Source organism: Nycticebus coucang, chromosome 11 (assembly GCF_027406575.1).
Source record: "Nycticebus coucang isolate mNycCou1 chromosome 11, mNycCou1.pri, whole genome shotgun sequence".
Taxonomy (NCBI): Eukaryota; Metazoa; Chordata; class Mammalia; order Primates; family Lorisidae; genus Nycticebus; species Nycticebus coucang.
In genome coordinates this window covers 75671341-75695164 of record NC_069790.1, presented here as the reverse complement: position 1 = coordinate 75695164, position 23824 = coordinate 75671341, and the positions used below count along the sequence as shown (strand labels likewise).

At 38.5% G+C, this 23824-nt stretch overlaps 1 protein-coding gene across 1 annotated transcript in view; it reads left to right on the top strand.

The window, feature by feature from the left end:
• RELN (reelin) overlaps positions 1-23824 on the top strand; it is a 533405-nt gene that overhangs the window by 49890 nt on the left and 459691 nt on the right. Inside the window, exon 2 of the mRNA XM_053609340.1 lies at positions 12858-12968. Within this exon, the coding sequence (XP_053465315.1) occupies positions 12858-12968 (111 nt within the window). The remainder of the gene's footprint in view (positions 1-12857; positions 12969-23824) is intronic.

Sequence of the window (23824 nt, the reverse complement as noted above, 5' to 3'; positions counted from 1 at the left end):
TATCAAGAGTAGCATTTTATAAATATTTGTTTTAACTGAATAAGTTAAGCAGTACACAGAGTCTGATCTTAATAAAGTAAATGAAAATTTTAAAATTTGCCTTACATAGAGTTTTATAGTTAATTTATATGTATTCCATATGTGTAACATACTCAGCATATACTTAAATAAATTCTTTTGATGTTAGGACAGTTGCTTATAATTAGTTGAAGTATATTGAAATGAATACTTGGAAGTCCCAAAAGAGAATACTGTGGAAAACAGTATTAAAAACAGTATAAAAAATAATACTGGTATTATTCAGCCTCATATACATGAAAAACAAGGTTAGAGATAGATAAAAAATACCAGTAAATCTTGGCTATAATTCTCCATTTATAAAGAAAAAAATTTTTTATTCTAAAAACTAAACAATTGTATCACTATTTGTAGGAATTTTTTAAAATTAAGAATTAAAGCTGAAAATGGTTGACAAAAATGGAATCATTCCTGTTTTAAGTGCAATCAGAACTAGAAATAGGGTAGAGTATTGTAAAATTATATTTTTCTTCTTGATAGCCGAGATCACTAGTTAGGGAATTTGTATTTAGGATAGATTGGCCAATCTTCAGGGGATTTCAGAAATATACTTCAGGACCTCATTTAGGTGCTTTATTCTAACATAGGACTTCAAGTCCAGAGAGTCTAGAGAAAGGATTTTATCCTAAGGTTAATGTTTCAGAATGGAGAAAGAGAGAGGAAAGAGGAGGAGGAGAGAGAGAAAGAAAACAAATACACCCGGGTCATAAAAAAGAGAAAACAGCAATGTGGAGGGATGAAGAAACAGGAAGATTTATACTCACCAAGTACTGTCATTTAAACTTTCTTCCAAGGGGCTTAATTTTAAAATAATATATTCACAAGCACATTGTATCTCCTGTTTTATCTCCTAAGAAGTACTATATCTATCTATCTATCTATCTATCTATCTATCTATCTATCTATCTATATATATATATTAAATCAACTGTGTACATTAGTGCAATCAAGGGGTACAATGTGCTGGTTTCATATAAAATCTGAAATATTTTCATCAAACTGTTTAATATAGCCTTCATGGCATATTCTTCTTAGCAAAGTATCTCAAGAATGGAAGAAAAAGTATCCAATGTACTCAGCCCTACTATGAAGCTAATTTATACCTTTCACATGGAGGCTATAACCCAACTATAGCACAAGAATATGGGGAAAGGGCCAAGGGAGGGGAGGGGGAGGTTGGGGTGGAGGGAGGGTAATTGATGGGGTCATACCTACGGTGCATCCTAGAATGGGTATAGGTGAAACTTAACTAAATGTAGAATGCAAATGTCTACATACAAAATCCTAAGAAGCACTTTACAGAGGGAAAATCTTAGTGAATCTCCTTTTATTACTGGTGGTGCCAGAAGATAAGACTTAGAGACTACATATGGTTCTTCTGAATTTTGAGTTTATAATAAATATAATAGGATTTACTAATAGGGTACCACGAAGATGCTGGATCCCTCTTCTGGCTAACAAATAGTGTTTTTCAGACTCTAGGAAGTGTTTTAGTTTATCCTTAAATGTTGCATAGGATGGGTCTTCTGCACCTGCCCTAATTCCGGAGTCCTGTTTGTTTTGCCCTCCCCTTTTAGGTGTAGATGAAGGTGGTGGGCGTTTTCCAGGGCATTGGCCCTGCTTTTCCACGTGGGCTGCCTCATCCAGGGCTCTTTGAACTTGCTGTTTTGATCTTCAGCTGAGTCCTCTATCACACTGCATTTAGTCCTCCCTGGGGACCATTTCTCCTCCTTCCTTTGTCCCCCATGGAACTGTACAAATCTGTATAAAATTAAAGAGAAACATAATACTGATGATCATAAATGGCTTTGATAATAATTGGTGCAGCAGACATCAGGTTAAGTGCATTGTGCAGGGCAGCCTGCTGGGCATGCTCCCAGGAGGCTGCACCCCTGTATCTGGAGCTTGGGAGCACACTGTACCACTGCCTTCTGAGAGAAGATGGAGCCCCTGTCACTTTCTCAGCACCGCAGGAGACAGAGGCTGCTCTATGTACTTGGCAGTCGGTTGAGGATGGGGAACACAGCTTCCATTTCTTAGAGCCACCTTTTACATGCCAGTTAAGGTACATTATTTGGCCCTCTCCCCATTTTATTTCAGCTTTCTCATGGCTACAAAGGATGTAATAATAGTCCTTGTCTAAAATGGAGATTAAATAATACCTATAAAAGACTTAGAATGGTACCTGGACTATACTGCTCAAATATTCTTTAGCTGTGTTGTTATTAAGGAGAGGTCTGTTAAACTGTGAAGAGCTCTTAGGGATGATGTGGATCAGCTGAAGAATGTGGGTGGGTATGGTACATTCAGCAGTGCTTCTCTGGAAATGGGCAGGTGGACAGCCACGTCCTTCCTCATCATGCCCCTTATCTGTTTTTGGGATAAATAGGTCAAGCAGAAGCAGACGGCTGATCAGAGTCCCATTTTTTCCTGATCTAATTATTTGAGATCCCTGTTCACTACTGTGGATTCATATCCTCTGTCAGTGAATCATGACCCACAGTGATTGCTTTTATGTATTTACTGGGCTGATTTCTTTTTATTGCTGTTGTTGGTTTGGTAATGCGATTGTTGAAATGCCTGACTTAGTATTTGAAAATCACATAAAACTGTGTCAAAATGGAACAAATAGATGTAGTGAGAAGTAGTTCAGGGGTCATGTTCTTCTGGAGGTTTGGAATGGAGATGGTAATGCTTTTTTTGATGATGTTTATTTGGTACTCAGAGCTATTGGTACTTTAAAGGTGAGTCAGTAGTTGAACACACAGGATTGATGAAATTTTGCAGCAAATAAACTCCGTTTCTTTCATTTTCAAAGAAATACATGTGTTCCTTAGGCTATTTAATCTGTATTCAAAAAGCAAATGAGTTCTTGTTCCTAGGCAAGATGCTGTGATGGTTTTAAAAATATTGACAATATTAGATTCTGCTGGTGTTTTTTCATCTTCAAAATATATAAAACCAAGAAATGGAAACTGTGCAATTGATGCATAATCACTGATACTTAAGTCCTAATTTCAAAATTCGTGTAATTTGCGTGACGGTTGTCATCTTAAGAAATATGGAAACATTTCAAATATTGTTTGCTATGTTTATTTTCTGCACATATTAAAAGCCTTTTGTATAAAATAGTCCTGGAATATCCTGGAAGTGATCAAAATTTAATAGACCATAGAGCATTTGTAGACCAGAAGCTTTAGGATGAAATGCAAACAGCATTAAATGTCTAAATTTATTTTCTTCCAGACTTTCATCTTACAGTGATTTTCTGCAAGAACAGCATTAGAGCCTTGTTCAGAACATTTAATAGAAGCTGTAACAGATAATAACTGACTCTGTAATTAGTCATCTCTACAGAGGTGCTCTTTGAGCCACTGATAAGAATTGGATTGTGTTGCTACATCATGTTTTCATTCTGCTGTCACAACCCAGCCATCCATATTTATAGTCTCCTGGCGCTAAGCTCATTGCCAGTTTAACACAGATGTGAAGAGATACGCATAACCTCCGCCTTCTGATCCCTGATGTTTATTTTAAGGAACTGGCTGAGTAACTTTACAGTGAAGATAATAGTATTAGGTACCTTAGTGACAAAGCTTAATAGAAGATTAATTTGGTTTGTACATAAAGTATGTATATATTTATGCACAAAATACAGACACACAAAAGAAACATAGTTAAATGTAAAATTCAACCAAAACTTTTATAGACATTTCTGATTTTTGGGTACTATAACAAAATACCGCATTATTTTTTATTTTCTTTTCAGGGGAAACTGTTACATATCATATGAATAACAAACTCTCGCCCTTTTTTCTGTTGAAGGGAAGTTAGATTTTACAATGCAAATGACATTGACTGCAATCCATTTCTCCGTTATATTCTTTTTTTATCCTTATATGTTATTTTATGCTGGAACAAATATTTCTGTGTGGTTGAACTGCACACGTGTTGGTTGAGCTCCTTCTTTGACCCAAGCTCTGGGGAAAGCAGAGTGTGATCAAGTGCCCTGCAGTTTCCCAGAGCTCTGGGTCTCTGAGGTGGGTGAGGAGGCTTTCACCAAGGGATCTCTCTTCATGAGAGAGGTGGCATTCAAGCCTGTACCTAGAGAATGGGTGGGGTTTTAACAAAAGGTAACAGGGGGAGTCATCCCGGGTGAGAAGGCCAGTGAGGCGGGGAAGTGTAGAACATGTTGTGATTTCACGGGATCCAAGGGTGTTTTCAGCTGAAATGGAGAAATTCAACCACAGAGATGGGTGATGGCCACAGCTTGAAGGTCTTTGAAACCTGGTTGAAGAGTTAGGGTTTTAATCTGTGGAAGTTAGAGATGTTTACTGAACAAGGGAATGGTGATAGGACACATTGCCTTTCTGATTATAGGTAATAACATACATGTTTTATTTTCCCCCCTAAAAATGTACCGGCAATTTGGAAATACTATTTGCAATCTATAATACTTATGTTTTTCCCATATAATTAAAGTTATTAGTTCTGTTTACTATATTTTGATGCAAAACTATGAAATATAAAAATTGACTCCAAGGGGGAAAAAGTACCCTGGAAAAGAATTTTATAAATTTTACCATGAAAATGTATAAAGCCATGAAGAGAAACAGATCGGGGGGGAGAATGAATTGTATAAGTAAGTGTTCAGCTATTTAAAATCGTTTGATGATTTTACATAAATAAACCTTTGGGATTGGAAATGAATAGCTCATGGTTCCTATCCCACAGGGGTGATGCATTTTAATTTGTATAAAATAGCTGGAATTGACAGACTGTCAGAGTTTATAAACATTGTTATCAAGGGGGGACTAGTTATAAATGTCTCTTTTTAACTTCTAGTTAGTAAAACCCAAATTCCAGTGCTTACATGGTTCTCTGGCTCTTACAGAAGGTGTAGATGTCTGTCAATCAACCAGTCATGCGCCTTGCTCAGTTCTCGAAGTCTGAATGTGTTATGTACCTTCTAGTATGTTTTATTGTTTGGGCTAGTTTGCTTTAGTGCATTTATGATAAATTTCTTCCCCCAAACTTTTTAATATAAAATTTTTGTAAAATGAAAGTTAAAATACAAGTACCACAAACATCTGTATACCTACACCTAGATTTGGCAATTATTCCTATAATAATTCTTCAATAAACTCCTTTAAAAGTGAATTGAATGATGCCCCATGATCATATCAATGTACACAGCTATGATTCAATAAAAAAAAAAAGAAAAAAAAAGAAAAAGAAGTGAATTGACACTTGGTAAATACTATTTGTTCCCCATCTTAACATTAATTAGAGCATTTGGCTGATGATCGTGGAAAAAACATGAAGGGTTTGCTTAATTAACTGAGCTTAGTTAGATATCAGTTAGACACATGCAGCCCAACAACTGTTTATCTTAAAGATAGTTCAAATGTAAACATTTTGTGAAAATTTTTCCTATCTTAATGTACTCAAATTTGTATCTTTTAACTCTAACTTCAACTTATGCAAAGGTGCTTCATAAATATTTTTATAGGAAACATTTTAAAATGACAGGAGCTATAGAAAAATTTAAACTATGCAGTTGGGTACTATATAACATTTTTAATCAGAGTATCAGAAAATTACAAGAATATCTGTAGTGGGAATTAGGACTGTGTATTTTACGTTCTACAAATGAGTATATTTAGATCTACACACATACATATAATCTTACGATTCATGGATAGTTCATTTAAAATAGTAGATAACAGTTTTCTGACTTTAGCTAATCAGCCTCATCAGTAGGCTAACTATTGTAGGCACCATGAACGTTTTAAGTTTACCTTCTAGTTCATACACATATTAACACAATAGGCCCTCCATAGTTGACCACTTTCTTACATTGACCAACTCTTTAAGTTGACCTAATTTTCATAGATTGGACGTGTAGCACATGTACGTATCAGTACAGTAGACCTGGTTCCTTATGCTGACCACCTCTGTATGTTGACCAGTTTGTCACAGTCCCTTGGGTGGTCATCTTACAGAGGTTCTCTTGTAATTTAATATTCACAAACATGAATCTCAACTTTTTTCTCATGAGGCATATTGGTTTTAAGCTTTTCCTTTAATTTATCATAAATTACTCTTCTGCTTTCAAGATTATGCCAGTTGCCCAGATGGCAGCAGGTTGTAGACAGGAGTGATGAGTAGACTAGAAAAACTAAAGTAGTGCTTGAAGGGTGAGTCCAGTGAAACTGGAGGAAAGGAAGTCAAGGCAGGGCACACAGGAAGGACAAGAGCTTGTGCACCGTGGGAGTCAAGTGCACTTTGATGAAAGGGAACTGGGAAGACACTAGAGGGCAAGATGTGGGGAGAGGCCCTACAGGAAGCCAGCCTGCAGGGGTGAAGACGCGGGGCTATGCAGGTCACAACAGCTGGGGCGTGGGGACACAGCACCAGAGAGCGCCGCCTGACACAGTCGTTAGTGTCCATGCTTGTTTACTCTGACAGATTAGCCAGGGGCTGTAAGTAGAGATAAAAGAAGGGTGTTCCTGATGCAGTTTCAGAGTCAGAGTGCCTTGGTGTAGAGTCTCAGCGAGCTCCTGTAGACTGCTACTCACGGCCAGGGCTCCGGTCAGTAAGAACAGCGGGGACATCCTGAAATGTCCTGTGTGCTAACAGGGAAGTGCGAACTGTGTCTGGTGTTCTTTAAACACAGAAATTGGACCCGTTTTCTTGAATAAAAGAGCCTGGTGATCAGAAAGCTATGTCTTAAGTTGCATGCAAGTCTGGGCAGGGCTTCCTCTTTCTAAAATAAAGAGACTAGTTGCCAGTTCACGTATCTGTTGTGCTTCTGTTTCAAGGAGGAAAAGAATGCTTATTCCATACAGTCAAAAGAGTAGCATGTTTCCAAAGGGAAACATTGTTTTTCCTAAAAAATAGTTTAAATTTCCAACTCTAGCAAGCAGAGAGATGGGTTATAATCACTTTGTTTCATATAAGGAAACTCGCTTTGCATGGCTCTTGTAAACACACAGCATGTGAGAACTTAGGGGTACTTAAGCTTTTTTCCTAAGTGCCTTTAGCTGGTCCCTTGGTCAGTTTCTCTCTGCATTGATCTGTCTTGTGCTCTAGAAAACATTTTACATATTTAAATAGCCAACTTTTCTCTGCCTTCCTTTTATTCGGTGTGGCTTTTCCATGCAGGATTCATCTGACGCATAAAGTCTAGGATTCATAATATTCTTCTCTGGAAATAAGTTGAAGATAAGACAGCCTCGTACTACTTTTGAATGAATGAGTTTTTTTTTTTTTTTTATTGTTGGGGATTCATTGAGGGTACAATAAGCCAGTTACACTGATTGCAATTGTTAGGTAAAGTCCCTCTTGCAATCATATCTTGCCCCCATAAAGTGTGACACACACCAAGGCCCCAGCCCCATCCCTCCGTCCCTCTTTCTGCTTCCCCCTCCATAACCTTAATTGTCATTAATTGTCCTCATATCAAGATTGAGTACATAGGATTCATGCTTCTCCATTGAATGAAAGAGTTTTTAACAGCTCACTAAATGTTTATTGATCACTTAAATGTGCCAGGAATCTTTCAAGACATTGAACAGAATACTCAAGATACCTGCCTTGATGGAGATTACATTCTATAGAATGAGACTGACAATAAACAAAAATATTGTATGTAGATATATCAGTACAATGTGTTAGAAGGTGATAATTCTAAAAGGAGGGGAAATAGAGTCAAGCAAGGGGGACTGGGAATGTGGGGACAGTGGGAGCCAGTGTGCAGGGTCTGTCTGCAAATTTAAATAGTGTAGTCAAGGCAGGCATCATGAAGAGGGTGATGTGTGAGCTGAAACAGAAGGAGGTGAGGAGCCCTTCAGTATCTGGAAGAAGAGAGTCCAAGGCAGAGGAAATGGCTGGGGCAAAGGCCTGATGTATCTGCGCAATAGCAAAGAGACCAGCGTGCTACAGTGGAGTGGGCCAGGAGGAGAGCAGGAGGCGGCGAGAATAGAGAGGGAGCAGAGGCAGGTCATGCAGGACCACAAGGCCACTGTGGAGACTCTGAGCATTTGAGGAGCCACTGGAAAATTGTAAAGAGAGAAGTGACATGATTGTTTCAAAAGCTTCCCTCTGACTCACACTGAAAATATATTATAGAGAGTTGAGGATAGGACTGGGCAGACCAGATTGATGTCTAAGGAAATAAATAATCCGCGGGAGTGAGGCTAGTCCCTTCGACCAGGCAAGGGGTCACATTCTGGATATCCTCTATAGGCAGAGCCACCAGGATTCTCTGAGCCCCTGGAAGCAGCCTGTATGAGAAAGGCAATCCCCCAGTTGGCTCAGAGGTTTTGTGCCTGAGCAACTGGAAGTCTGCAGGAGAAGGTTTGGGAGTAGGGGTGATATGGGCATTCCGTGTTGGCCATGTTGAGGTTGAGATGTCTCTGGGACAGCTTGACATACATCTGCATCTTGGAAAGAGGTCTGGACTGGAGATGGAAATTTGGGAGTAGTCAGCTTATGGATAATAGGTATTTAAAATGGAGAAATAAGTATTTTTCTTAGAAATTCTATTTTTATTCTAAGATTCAATGTTTAGAAATTATTTCCCACATATTTAAAAACACTTAGCAATGAGCTTACAGAGTAATAGGTATTTGTATCAGTGCTAGGAATAGAAGCAAGCGATAGAAAAACGTGCCAAGTCTGACATAGCAACTTAATATATTTTAATATGTTGGGAATAAAATCCAGAAGTCTTTACTTCTGGGCTGTTCTCATTAGACCTTGCTGCTTTAGCATCCAAGAATCTATGTCATGGAGACAACTGATCTGAAACAGGTTTTTCGGTGTGTGATGGAGTAAAAATAAGAATTAGTTTCATCCTCTGAGGCAGGAGAAGTCTGGCCTGCCCACTGAGAGGGTGAGAGGGGGTCTGGTGAGGGGTTAACAGCCTGGCTGGATGTCTGACAAGTGATCTTGGTCATCTCAATACCCGAATGAGTCACAGGCCTTCCTGCAGCTTCCTGGAGGCCTATCTCTAAGGGATTAAAACATCACTGGATACGCACAGGCTACCAGTGAGTTCAAATAATGCTACGCTAGACTGGCAGGGCTTTTGTTTTGCTGGGTGGGTTGTACCCATTTGGGACGAGAGCTGAGTCTCTGAGGGGCTGCCAAGGAAAGAGTGAGAGCTGCCTCTCCCTGGTGTTCTCATTCTCGGCCCGTCTCCAAGGCTTCTGTTTTAAATAAACCCTGAGCAGGTACTTAAAGAATATCCTTTGGAAGGGAAAACAAATTAATAACAAGCTGGAGATACTTGTTCTGGATGCACTGAGATCACAGCTTAGACTTGGTGAGGACCATGGTCAGAGGGGAAGTGGCGGTGGGGAGGGTGGAGGCAGATGTAGGACTCAGATGTGGGCAGTTCAGTAACCCTACGTGCCTAGGCCCTGGGAGGTAGATGCCCGGAAATTTGTGGGGACTCCTGGTCTCAGGAATTGAAGGACGAGACAGGGGCTCTGGGTCTAAGAGAGGACAGGAAAGGGGGAGGGGGGGAAAGGACGAAAAGAAGGAGGAGGAAAAGGAGGAGAGAGAGATACTAGTTCTTACAGCAGACCTCACAGTATTATTATTCCCTTCTGTGAATGAAGAATCTGAGACTCCCTCAAGGTCACCTACTGATCAGAGGTGGATAGATAGGTGGGATTCAAATTCAGGTTTGCCTCCCTTCCAGACCTGTGAAACTCTAATCTTCCCCACCCCACCCAGAATTTGGGAAATAGGAGCCAGAGCAAAAGCAGAAAGGAATAGGGCAACACCCCCAAGCCTGCGCACCAGTACAGCATTGCTGTCTCTGAAAGCGGCTTGGGGTGGTGTGAGCTGAGGGGACTCCATGGGGCCGCGATGAGGCTCTGCAGATTGGGTGTGATCTGCTGTGAAGGATGATCTGAGACACAATATTAAAGTCTCATGGTCATTATGGTGAACCTAATAGGAATTAAATTAATTTTAAACCCTACTTGGAGCACTGAAGCAATTCAAGCACGTTCTGTCTTGGTTAACTTGAACTCATGTTTCAAAGGGAGGAAGCATTCCCAGAACCAGTTGTGGGAATCTGAGATCAACAAAACAGGGTGGGCGACAGATGATTAGAGAATTACCCCGTAGATGTGGAAATCAAGACTGAGAGAGATGAGGTGGTTTACTCAAGAACACCCAGCCAGCAGGTAGCAGATGATGGCCCAGCGTCCAGGGCTCATCCTTCTTACCCTGAGGCTTGTCTGCCATATCCAGAGGACATCTCCCAAGAGCCTTTGGCTCTCCTTCTAATAACCACGATACAAACTCCTGATGCTTTCCTTTCCTTTTTCTTTAAATATTCTTCCTCCATGTGAATAATCTGGGGAGGGAGCGATTAAACAAGGATTTGGCAGTGATCTCTTTGCCACTTTGGGATCTGGGCTGAGCAGAGGGAAAAATAGGGGAGAACCCACATAAACAGCATCAGAACATTTTAAGATGATAAATGGTGCTGGCCAAGGTTCTTAAATGGCCGGAAATTCCTCATTTGTGTGCTGGAAGCAATAATTGCACCCCTGCTGTGCTTTTGTCAGTTAAATGAGATGATACATGTAAATTTCTTAGCTAGGTGCCCAGTGAAGTGGTTTACATGTGGATTACATGTCAGTACTCAAAAGTATTAGTTATTATTTCTTGTTAAAGAATGGTAAGGTAATTTGTTCGAAAATCCAGTCCCATTTGGGGGTTAACGTGGTATCATGGTATCAGACACCTTATATATGTATCTTGTTTTATGGTTTATAACATGAATGTTCCAGACCATTCAGCTTCGTTCACTGGATTAAATGGAGTTTAATTTAAAAATTGTCTTCAAAGTTTATGTGACTCTGGCCATCCTCCCTTTTTTTTTTTTTTTTTATTGTTGGGGATTCATTGAGGGTACAATAAGCCAGGTTACACTGATTGCATTTGTTAGGTAAAGTCCTCTTGCAATCATGTCTTGCCCCCATAAAGTGTGACACACACCAAGGCCCCACCCCTCTCCCTCCTTCCCTCTCTCTGCTTTTCCTTCCCCACCCTATGACCTTAATTGTCATTAAGTGTCCTCATATCAAAATTGAGTACATAGGATTCATGCTTCTCCATTCTTGTGATGCTTTACTAAGAATAATGTCTTCCACTTCCATCCAGGTTAATACGAAGGATGTAAAGTCTCCATTATTTTTAGTAGCTGAATAGTATTCCATGGTATACATATACCACAGCTTGTTAATCCATTCCTAGGTTGGTGGGTATTTAGGCCGTCTCTACATTTTGGCGATTGTAAATTGAGCTGCAATAAACAGTCTAGTACAAGTGTCTTTATGATAAAAGAATTTTTTTCCTTCTGGGTAGATGCCCAGTAATGGGATTGCAGGATCAAATGGGAGGTCTAACTTGAGTGCTTTGAGGTTTCTCCATACTTCTTCCAGAAAGGTTGTACTAGTTTGCAGTCCCACCAGCAGTGTAAAAGTGTTCCCTTCTCTCCACATCCACGCCAGCATCTGCAGTTTTGAGATTTTGTGATGTGGGCCCTTCTCACTGGGGTTAGATGGTATCTCAGGGTGGTTTTGATTTGCATTTCTCTGATATGGATGATGAACATTTTTTCATATGTTTGTTAGCCATTCGTCTGTCTTCTTTGGAGAAGGTTCTATTCATGTCTCTTGCCCATTGATATATGGGATTGTTGGCTTTTTTCATGTGGATTAATTTGAGTTCTCTATAGATCCTAGTTATCAAGCTTTTGTCTGATTCAAAATATGCAAATATCCTTTCCCATTGTGTAGGTTGTCTCTTTGCTTTGGTTGTTGTCTCCTTGGCTGTACAGAAGCTTTTCAGTTTAATGAAGTCCCATTTGTTTATTTTTGTTGTTGTTGCAATTGCCATGGCAGTCTTCTTCAGGAAGTCTTTCCCAAGGCCAATGTTACCTCCCCCTGCCTGCTTCCTGCAAATGGCATCATATTGGCCTTGTAAAACCTATGCAGGAGAAAATTTATCATGTCAAGCAGGAAATTATGATCAATTTTTAAGATGGTGAGCAAGAAAAATGTTAAAAACCCAAACCTGAGTCGCATACAGATACACTTAATTTGACCCTTTTCTTCCCAGGAACATCCCAATTTTTTGGTTATGGAACCATTTGGGCCCCTCCTGTGGACTTTGTTCTAAGACTTAAAGCATGCAGTGGCCTCCACAAGAAGAAAAGGGCTGCCCTCATGCAAATTAGTCTGTTTTTGTTGGAAACCTTCAGGGAACTTACCTGTGAAATGGAGACTCACAATAAGAAATGCAGCACATCTTACTGTTCCGCTTTCAGCCAGTGTAAGATTGTTTCCCACAGCATGGAATGCTTAAAAAAAAGTGTTTCATCCCAGCGCCAAAACTCCAGCCAGGGCTTTGACTGCCTTCAGGGGTGGTAATGGAAGTGGGGAACCATCTTTTCAATACTGTATTATTTTCAGATGATTTTCCACCTACCTGGAAATGTGTAAATGAATGCAGAAAGGTTGAACTGAGATACTAAATTTAGGACAGGCAATTATAGACGCTGGAGTTCTGAGCTTCCTTTTGCTCCTCTGTAATTTCTGGCGTAAAAATACTAAGTGTGGATAGTGTAAAAATAATTTGTTAATAATGAGCAAAGATCGTTTTGACAATGTCTGACATTTCAGAAATCTACTGCATTGTTCTGACTGTATTAATTGACACTTCTTTCTTTTCTTTTCCTTATCTATCAGTGACAATTTCAACAAGCACCTTCTTTGACGGCTTGCTGGTGACAGGGCTGTACACGTCCACAAGTGTCCAGGCTTCACAGAGCATTGCAGGTTCCAGTGCCTTTGGATTTGGTAAGCTGCCCTGACAAAAGAAACCAGTAATAGTGGCTATTTTGTGCAGTTGTAGGTCTTATTTTTTGAAATTATCTCTTTTAAAAGTAATGAAAATTGACTACTTCAGAGAAAATAATCTGAAGTGACTTGTGTGTATTTGCTTGAAGCTGGGTGAATTGAAGTAAGTCCTGCGAACATGCAGCCAGCTTTGATCTTGATGAGCTTTCTCTCTCTTTCTACACCTGCCGCCACTGTTATTCTGGTCCTGTGGGGTTCACGTAAATTTCTGGGTTCCTTCACCAAGGCTGCTGGAATTAGCTCTGATGACCATGTGATCTTTCAGTAATCTGTTCTCATAAATAGTAAATAAAAAGTGTACATGTCAAGTTTGACAAGTAATCATTGTATAAAACAGAAGATAGCAGTGGTTGTTAAAATGATTGAAGTCTGTGAGTATTCATAAAAGAATGCTATTTAATGTTTAAGATATTTATTTGGAGTCTTTATCTTTAAATCAGAGACCTGTCAGGTTACTTATTGGAGAGGCAGAAGACCACATGGTAGCCATTAATCCCAGAGGATTCTCAATTTGGAACTCTCTGGTTTACTCATAACGCTATCAACATGCCAAGCTGGGATTAAGTCGACCTGTCACAGCATCAAAAAACGCAAATATAACATATCAGTTTATGTAAGACATGAAATTATTGATCTTTCTCTCAAATTGGAAAACTATACACGACTTCATAGACGTTAAAAGGATAGAATTGTATTATCAAAGGCAGGTGTATGTTCAGTCTTTTTTCCTGTTGTATTTATGAAATAAATGGTTTTTACCCGTTTTTTTGTATATGAAAGAGCCCCCTGCTCTGTGTCGAGTCCCAGCAGTAGCTCTGCGCAGGTGAGGTCATTGGCTATGTTGACGATGTCTTCTCTCTCTGCTTGCCCCAGATGAGGTCCACAGCCCTAGGGCTTAAAGGAGCCTCAAAGTCATTTAATTCCTAAGTCTTAGACTAGGAGAATTAAGTCCCATAGTCTTAGACTATGAGAATTTACCTATATTTAAAAAGTCATAGATGAGATTTTATAATGTTTTGGTAACGACTTCTAGGTCTAAACCTCAGGGAAAAAATTTTCTCTATGTCTAAAAATTCCACATCTTCAGACCCACTCTTCTTACGTGCTGTAGAGATGAAGAGTCAGGTTACGATCATGTATAAATGTGTAAGTATATTGCATACTATCTGTTTTGTTATAAGTAGGGCTGTCAGATTTAGCAAATAAAATACATGACAGTGGGTTAAATTTAAATTTTAGATAAACCAGTAAATTTTGTAGTATAAGCATGTAATATTTGGAATAAGACCTCTTGGGCTCCACCATAGCCTGGTTAAATCAAACCTCTGGAGCCGGGCCTGGGAATTGGTAACTTTTAAAGCTCTCCAGTTGGTTCCCAGTCCAGTAGCATCAGCAACTCTGGGAAGTTGTAATTGCAGAGTTCGGGGCCTCACTACTGACATGGTGATCAGTAGGGGGTGGGACCCACTGGCCATTTATTTAATACTCCAGGTGATGTTGATACATGCTGAAGTGTGAATAATTCTAGTCAAAAGTAGAAAGACAAATATCGATGAAATGATCAGATAAGTGGGGCTGACAAATACACTGAATGCTGGAAAAGGGTCTCACAAGGAAACTAGACCTAGTCTTAGGTAAGGTGGGGTGTACTTTGGAAAGGTTTTCCTGAGGAAATGGTATCGGAGTGGAGATCTGAAGGAGCAGGAATTATTTGGCTAAAGGCCTGTGGAAGGCAGGGCATAGCATGCCCAAAGGAAAGAAGGGCAGTGCAAAGGCTTAGAGTGGGAACAGACTGGTCGTATCCTAGATAAAGGAAGGGACACTGGTGTGGCTGGGCCTGGAATCCAGAGGGAAAGTGATAACTATGGTTGGATAAGAGACCAGGAACAGACCATTTGGGATGTTGTAAGATTTGGGTCTTCATTCCAAGAGCAAGGAAAGCCATTGAGAAATGTAGGCTGAGGAGTGACTTGAATAGCCTTTGATTTTGAAGAAATCATTCTGGGGTCAGTATTGAGAACAAATTGTAATGGATGCCGAAAACAGTTCTGAAGTGTGATTAATCTGTACTATGTTGGTGGAGATGATTTGAGAGAACTTGGCTGAATTAAGTAACTATCATTTGTTAATTTGGGGGCTTTAAGGAAAGTCATTAAAGATCATTCACAAGTATGTTTACAAGTACATTTGAAGGAACATATAAAATATATGTATCATATTGTCTCTGATTTTAGCTGGAAAGACAAACAACACTAATAACAAAATTGTTAAGCATGATTTAAGAACCCAGGCATCAAGACATTTTTTACAGTGACTTTGAAAGATACGAAAAGTCAATTTTTAGTTGAATTATTATCTGTTTTGGGGAGCTAAAATTGCACTTAGGCTTCCCATCACTGTCAATCCTGTATTCTTGGTTTAATGGTCCAAAGAGGCTTCCGAATATAAACAGAGTCCATTGATGATAGTTTGACTTCCACAGCCAAGTGCTCATGTCTTGAACTAGATATTTTGCTTTTTTATAGAACATAATTTTTATATGGATGGATAGGTCGGTGAGATCTTTTCTCAATTCCAATAATATCCTAATAATTTTATGCTTGTTTATGTGATACTGATAAATAACTTTAAAAAATGAAATTTAATAGTATGCCTGAATATTACATAGCAGAGTTAATCTTCATAAATAATGTTTAAAGCAGGAGGTTAAATGTCTTTTTAGATAAAATGGTCACTTTTGAAGTAAACTGTATTGTTCTTTGGTATTTGATTTAAATTAAACATATTCTTTAGAATATAAGAACAAAATAAAAAAGATTTAATTTGTTTAGGGTACAGGTAGGAAAGTAGGGGAAACTTATAGAAGGTAAAATTCAAAAGAATTGCTGCTTTTTGGTAGTTTAGAATTTATATGAGAATCAGGCTGAAGTAATATGGCATTCTTTGACCTAGAACAAAAGAGTTATTGAACACTGACTCCATTGTTAATCTCTGACCTTTTTAATGGAATGTTACGCAAACCTAGGTTGGCATTTTTCCAAATCCTAGCATGATTGTGATATATTTAGCTGTGACAGTAAGGCAAAATAAAGTATATAATTGAGTTGAAATAGGTACTTTGGAAAGTTTTTTTTCTAGAGTTGTTTGAATTGTACTAATTATACTACGGTTACAGCCACTCCCTTTTGAATATAAAACGTGTATATGACCATCCAAAATAAGTCCATAATTATTCTTAAGATACTGTGGTAGGAATGTAATTGCACTAACGTTAAGTACAGCTTTCAATGCAAAACCAGAATTCTATAAAATGCATGCCTCACTGACCAAAAATAGACAAATGCCTAATAGCCAGAAATACATTAAAACAATAGCTATGCAAAAAAATGACTGTAAGCCAGCAATGTCTGATTTGAAATGCCTCATTTTGCTTGTCAATATAAGAAAACATGCTGCCCTAGGAAAGTGTGATGTTTAATTATGGATATCTCTTTGTGTGTCCCAGAAAAAAAATGCTTCTCTCTTGTCTTTGGCTTTGAATTCCAGCTCAATCATGTAAATCTTCAAGGCTCATTGTGGTTGCTTAATGAAGAGCGATTTGAATATCCTTTCATGCAAAATTGTTCCTGTTCCAGGGCTGAAATGCATTTTACTCAATATTTAGTATTCTGGCTCTAAATGCTAGAGATTTTACTCAATTTTTAATATTCTGGTTCGAAGACCTGAAAATCAGGTTTGCAAGTCTGATAAATAAGCAGCCACAATTGTTAGACCTTGCATAAATTAAGGTCTTTGCAATTCCTAGATAATCTTGCTTAGCTAACCCATGAGGCATTTTAGCAATTTTTCAGAACTTAAAGTTTTATAATTTCCTACTTGTTTCATATTTTTGTTTTGTAATAATTAGGCATTCTAGATCTAATAATTTAAGTAATAAAACTTTTAAAATGGCAATATTTGATGAAATTCAAGAGTTTGGGATGGTGATCTGATGAACAGGTCTAGGATTTTTTTTTCTTTTTAATTTTCTCTCTTAAACATTCATGTTATATTTTTAATAGAGATTAAGCAATTAACATAAAATTAATATTTTCAATGTTATCTTTAAAACACAGTATTAGAACTTTTAACTTGATATTATTTTTTTAAATGTGATTTGACACTCTAGATTGGGTATATTTATACAACAAATTACTTAAATATTTTCAGAAGGACTTCAAATTTTAGTAAATCTTATATTGTCACTAGTTAGTAAAAATGTGTACTTTGCCAGTAGATTTAGATGGTATGTTAATGTTTCATCACCAGAATGCAAGCTTTTACTACTTTGTTTTATTTTCACTAAAGATAAACCTATAGGATTGGCTGGGCATAGTGGCTCATGCCTATAATCCTAGCAACTTGGGAGGCCAAGGTGGTAGGATCACTTGAGGCCAGGAGTTTAAGGACTGCCTGAGTGAGAGTGAGACCCTGTTTCCACTAAAAATAGAAAAAAATAATAGGCCTGGTGGTGTACACTTGTAGTAACAGCCACTTGGCAGGGTGAGGCAGTAGGATGCTTTGCGCCTGGGAGTTAGAGGTTGTAGTGAGCTGTAATCATGCCACTGCCCTCTATCCTTGGCAATAGAGTGGGACTCCATTTCCAAAAATAAAAAAAATTAAAAATAAAAGGAAAGAAAAGAAAAATACAGGGTCTCTTTAAGCTAACTGTTTTGGTTATCATGTTAAGACTAAGTTGAACCTTTTATGACTTTGCTAATTATCATTAAGACTCCTCCCCCACAAGCATTAGCTACAGTTCAATCCTAAGGGTCTTGTTTCTGTGTCAGATGCACAGTCTGAATACATGAGCATAAGAAATTAATGTCTGTAAAGAGGGGTAGCCCCTAGTGACTTTATTAAATAGGATCTGTTCTGGTATTTACCAGTCCAGATTAAGCTTACTATATTCAGGATGATCTGGATAAATTTGTCTTGTCTGTCTCTTTACAAGGAAATAAAAAATAAATGCAATTGAAATATACTTGAGGAATTCAAAGGCATGACCTTTTACTAGGTGTAATAAATGATCTAAAATTAACAAGAAGACTCAATTAAACAAATTACTCTGGTCAATGGTATAAGGAGCACAGCTGACAAGAGGTGAAATTGCCATTAATTTTTCCTATTTACAGAGAATTAACTTAAATTTGGTCTTTATTTATTCTACTTAGGTATGCCAGCATTACCTTCATTAAGAAGTAGTTTTATGGGCAGTGCCTGTGGCTCAACGGGTAGGGCGCCGGTCCCATATGCCGGAGGTGGCGGGTTCAAGCCCAGCCCTGGCCAAAAATAAAAAAAAAAAAAAAAAAAAAAAGAAGTAGTTTTATTTAGTTTATATTTGACATATGATAAAGAATTCAGGGATATTTCCTAACTTCTAAATAGCCAACTTGAAAAGAATCACTTGCTACAATAGAATAGTGGGCATAGTCCATATACTGTTGAGTTCATCAATCAACAAATTGCTTATGCGTATGTTTAAGGCCATGAGATTTGGGCCAAGACAGAGAAATTGGTTGGTAGAGAAAGGTAACTCAGTGTGAATGGTTCATCACATGACCTCTGGAGCTGGGCAGTTTAGGTTTCGTGCCTGGCCCTGCTTCTTGCTAACCCAAGCAATAGACTTACCTTCCCCAAGCCCTAGTTTCTGTATTTGTAAAATGAGAATAACAGTAGTGCTCAGTACAGAGAGTTATTGGATGGAGTAAATAAAATTACCATTCAAATACAAAGTATATTACATGTTCCAAACAGGTATTATTTAAAGACTCAGAAAGAAGCAAGAATTATTTCTTTGAGAAGGGCGATAGAATGGGAGGATTGTTCAAGAAGGTTTAAACAGAGAGAGTTTGCCTCTGATTCTGGGGGGATGCACTCTGTTTCTTACCCATAGAATTTTGAGCGGGAATGGACCTCCAGGAGAGTCTGGCTCAGCCTCTGTCCAAATGTCTGGGTAAGGAAGCAAAATTTGGGAAGGCAAGTGGTGACTCTTATGTGAGCTAGTTAAGTGTGAGGACTAAAACCAGGTGTTCTAGTGTAACATCCAGTTCCCAGATATTTAAAAAATATAATAGTATAAAATTGACCGCTTAAAGGATATATTTCAATGATTTCCTGTATATGCACAAGACCAGCAATTCCAGAATGTTTTCATCACCTCTAAAAGAAACCCAGGACCCACGAGCAGTTACTCTCCATTCTTTCTTCCCCTCAGTCCCTACGCTCATCTACCCTCTGTATAAATTTGCTTATACTAGACATCTCATGTAAATGGAATCATAGAACGTGTAGCCTTTTATACCTGACTTCTTTTCCTTATCATAACTTTTTCTTTTTTTGGCCAGGGCTGGGTTTGAACCCACCACCTCCGGCATATGGGACTGGCGCCCTACTCCTTGAGCCACAGGCGCCGCCCCCTTATCATAACTTTTTCAAGATTTACCATGATATAGCTACATCATTCCTTTTTACATCCAAATAAAAATTCCACTGTATGGATAGACGTTATTTTATTTAGTAGGTGGATATTTGGCAGTTACCAGATTTTTATTATAAAAGGACGTAGGACTGTGCAAATTGAAAAAAAAAAAAAAAAAGAAGGAAAAGAAAAAACAGTTTAAGGAAGATGCTGAGCAGTAGGATCACCAAATTCCTTAAATATTTATCATCAGTGGCTCAGAATCTCTAAAGACTAAAATTGTTTAATCTGTTCTATGGCTCAGATATGAGAATTGTCAAACTTAGGAGTCAAGACAAATTCCTCCTCGGCCTTCCTTTTCTGCCAGTCAAGAGAGGCATGGTGGCATGTTTTTAGCCTAACCCTTGTCGAGTTACGTAAGTCGAGACTCACCAATCCCAGTCCCCAGCTCTTCATGAGGTAGACCCATGGAGCATGAAAACATTCAGGAATGATGGGCAGCCGCCCTTGGCAATGGCTCAGAGGAGTTTTGAGCAGGGAAAGGAGAAGGAGAGAGTCAGAGTGCTGAAGTACTGGAGCTTTCTAGGCTCCTATTTTTTTTTTTTTTGAGACTGAGTGTGGCGTCATCATAGCTCACAGCAACTTCAAACACTTGGGCTCAAGGGATCCTCTTGCCTCAGACTCCTGAGTAGCTGGCACTACAAGTGCCCACACAAAGCCCAGCTAGTTTTTCTATTTTTAGTAGAAACAGGGTCTCGCTCTTTCTTGGGCTGGTCTTGAACTCCTGAGCTCAAACAATCCACCCGCTCAGCCTCCCAAAGTGCTAGGATTACAGGCGTGAGCCACTACACCTGGCCTCCATTCTCCTATTTGAGGATTATTTTGGGGTTCTAAGAAATGATAAACATAGCTAATATACCAAGCATTTGGTATATGCAAGGTGTGTTGCAAGTATTAACTCTTTCATGCTAAAAAAAGAAATCCTACTATCATTCTCCTTATTTTGTAGATACAGAGCTGAGGCACAGAGAGGATAAGAAACTTGTCTGAAGTCACACTTGCTTAGGGAGTTACAAAGCCGTAATTCAGACCAGGCTCTCTGGCTTCTCATTGAGCTTCCCTGGCAGCCCAAGCCAGTTTGGATTGGTTTCTGTTACAGCCAAAAGAAAGGAAGGAAAGGCCTTCTCTGCTCTAGCCCCATGTCTTCCCAGCCTCCTACCACCCCTTTCCAGATACGCACTTCCAGCACACACACACATACGTACCCATGAACCATTCAAAATAACCCATGCCTGGTTCCAAAGTCCCAGCTGCTTTAAAACTTCTGCTGCCCTGGTTTATGGCCCTTGGAATTCCTTCTGGCTCTGTCTCCTGGGGGAACATGAAAAATTATGTGAGAAAGGTCCTGAAAAATCCTCAAATCTTTGAGGATTCATGGGCTATTTTACTACTAAATGCATGTGTATGTGCCAGTGTGTGGATATGTATTGGCTGTGGGGAATATTACATCTCTAGACATCCTGGCAACTGCTCTGTCCCTTTTTCTACTGTAGGTGACAGGTACCAATGCTCTCAGATAGGACAGTGATTGATTAAGAAGATAGAAAGAACTTTAAGAGATTGCCCAGTGCAGCCTCAGCTCTTAGAGCAGGTTAATGTCATGGTGGTACACCGTAGTTCTTATTTCCTCTCTTGTATCTTCCCAGAAATGATAACTCTGCAGTTTCCTAGGAACATATTCTAACATTAAGTCAAGTCAGATAATGAAAGATTTCCTCTATAAAAGTTTAATCCTTTGCTTTAACTTCAGCATCTTTCTCATCTAATTTTTCATGTAACTGAAAATGGTGTTTGTCAGAAAGTAATTGTCTCATTTTCTTTCCTTTACAGAAACAAAATTCCCAAAAACATACACTTCACAGATGTGTAAGAGTCATCCATTTCCTAGCTCTTAATAATTTACTTGTCAGTTTTCTCTGGACACTCTACAGATTGCAGGTGGAGGAATTTAGTCCTGATAAGACATGTACCCAGAAACCACTGTGGATGGTTTAAAAATGTATCCTGAAGAGCAGTTCTTCTCTTCCTTAACTTCTGTTCAAATGAATACGCTCAGAATCATATAGAAAACTGATATATATATTATAAATCATACAGAAAACTGGTATGTATATATAAAATTATGTAGGAAATTGAAATAGAGGGCTAAGAAGTGCACATTTTAGAGCAGGTTCTGGTGGAAGTTATAAGCTATGACTTCGGAAAATATTCTATCATTTGCCAGCTGGTGTTAAAAATGTGTGAAGGGCTTCTTCTATCTTGGCAGAGCTTATTCCTTTTATTGAAGAAGACATTTGCCCTGGTTATTGAGCAAACAAACAGGAATGGAGCGGAGGTCGTTACTTGAGGTACTTTTTCATGGGCCAAAATTGTTAAGAATAATTCTGGAAAGTGACTTTCTGTAAATGAACTCTTAGCCCTCACTTGATGAGAACAGAATCAGGAATACTTTCCTCTCTCTCTTTCTTCAATAATAATGTCTAAAAACATCTAGGAATTGTGGGTCTTTGCTGTTAAAAGGCGCTGTTCTCCAGGAGAGTGACACTTCTCTGAATAAGCCAGACTGTTCACATTAACAGGAGAGGGGATAGAAGCACATGCTCCAGGGAATGGACTTCAAAGGTTGACTCTGACCTAGCAGCTGTTTTACTTACAGTGTGGTTTAATCTCGATGTTTTCCAGTCCTTTTTTTTTTGTTTGTTTCCAGATAATGGTAAATGAGTTTATGTTACACGTACACAGTAACTTATTTATAAATACTGTTGGATGAAGTTGGCTTCTCTTCCTTGGCAGTTAGATCTAAGAAAAGCTTAACAATGATTTTGTAATGTTATTACTTCTTCGATATAATTCTGATTTTATTTTGAGATAAAAAATAGTGAGAGTAAATTCTTCTCCCAGAAAATAGTTGTGCATGCAACATCATAATTTGAAAATAGATGTAGGAGTCCAACAAAGGCCCCTCACCAAGTGCTGGTTTTGTTTCCACTCCCGTCTTCTGTTTTGTAGTTTGTTTTCAACCCTCTGATGCAGAGTTTTGCATTTAGCCTAATAGATGTGTAGGCTGCTCTCTGAGGCAAGCACACAACTAAATTACTGTTTTCAGGACTCTGAATTGTCTGGATGGAAAGATACTTGTTAGTGTGGGCGTTGCCATTTTGGAAAACAGAACAGCGAAAATTGTTAATATGTTGGTAAAAGTTCAGATTGAACTCCCCTCCTGCTTTTCTTCCTGCACGTTTTCATACAGCAGAACCATGTTGTTGTTATTATCTGGTTAATTATGTTATTTCTGGTTCTCTTTCAGAAAAGTTCCTCTCCACTTGAACTCTGTAAAAAGCAAGTTAAATATACAATAAATGTAGCTATCAGAGATACTATGCTGGGAATATGTTTTATTTATCGTTTGTTTCCTTTTTAAAATAATTATTTGTATTATGAGACGATTCCTTTTTAACCTGACTTTTAACCTGTATGATCTGATAGCATTTCTTACAACAATAGCAAAGATGGAGAGAAATCTGTTGCTAATAAGAGAACTCAATTGAGGTTTGTGCTTTCTGTGTCTAGAGCATGGAACAAATGGCCAGCTCTGGAATCATTATGAGGCTGGTGAAGTTGATCCCTAGCTTTTCTCTTTCATTCTCATCCTTGTCCCCTTTTCAGCCAGGAACTCAGATAGCCACATTTTAGACTTAATTTTAAAATGTTGTGTTAATAGCAGCTTTTTCCCACACTTCACTTCTTGCAAACGTTACTGCCTCATGATCTATTAATAAGGAGAAGGGGCATTGCCATATAAAAAGCTGGGAATATTCTGGTTAAGGTTAAACAGTACTTCTTAGAGTTTTAATGTTTTCTTTTCAGACATAATTCACATAACATAAAATTTACCATCTTATGTGCAATTCAGTGGATCTGAGCACAATCACTATGTTAGGCAACCATCACCACTAATTTTGAAAACATCTTCGTTAGCCCCAGAAAGAAACCCAATTGTCTATTAGCATCTCAAATTCCCCTGCCAATCACTCAACTGCTTTCTGTCTCTGAGTTTGCCTCTTCTGGATATTTCATATAAAGAAAATCATACAAAACGTGGCCTCTTGTGACTGGCTTCTTACATGTTTTCAAGGTTCATCCGTATTGAAGCATGTATTAATATTTCATCCTTATTTATGGCTTAATAATATTTCATTGGATGGATATTCCATATTTTATTCAATGTATTGACAGACATTTGGGTTGTTTCCACTTTGGACTATTGTAAATAATA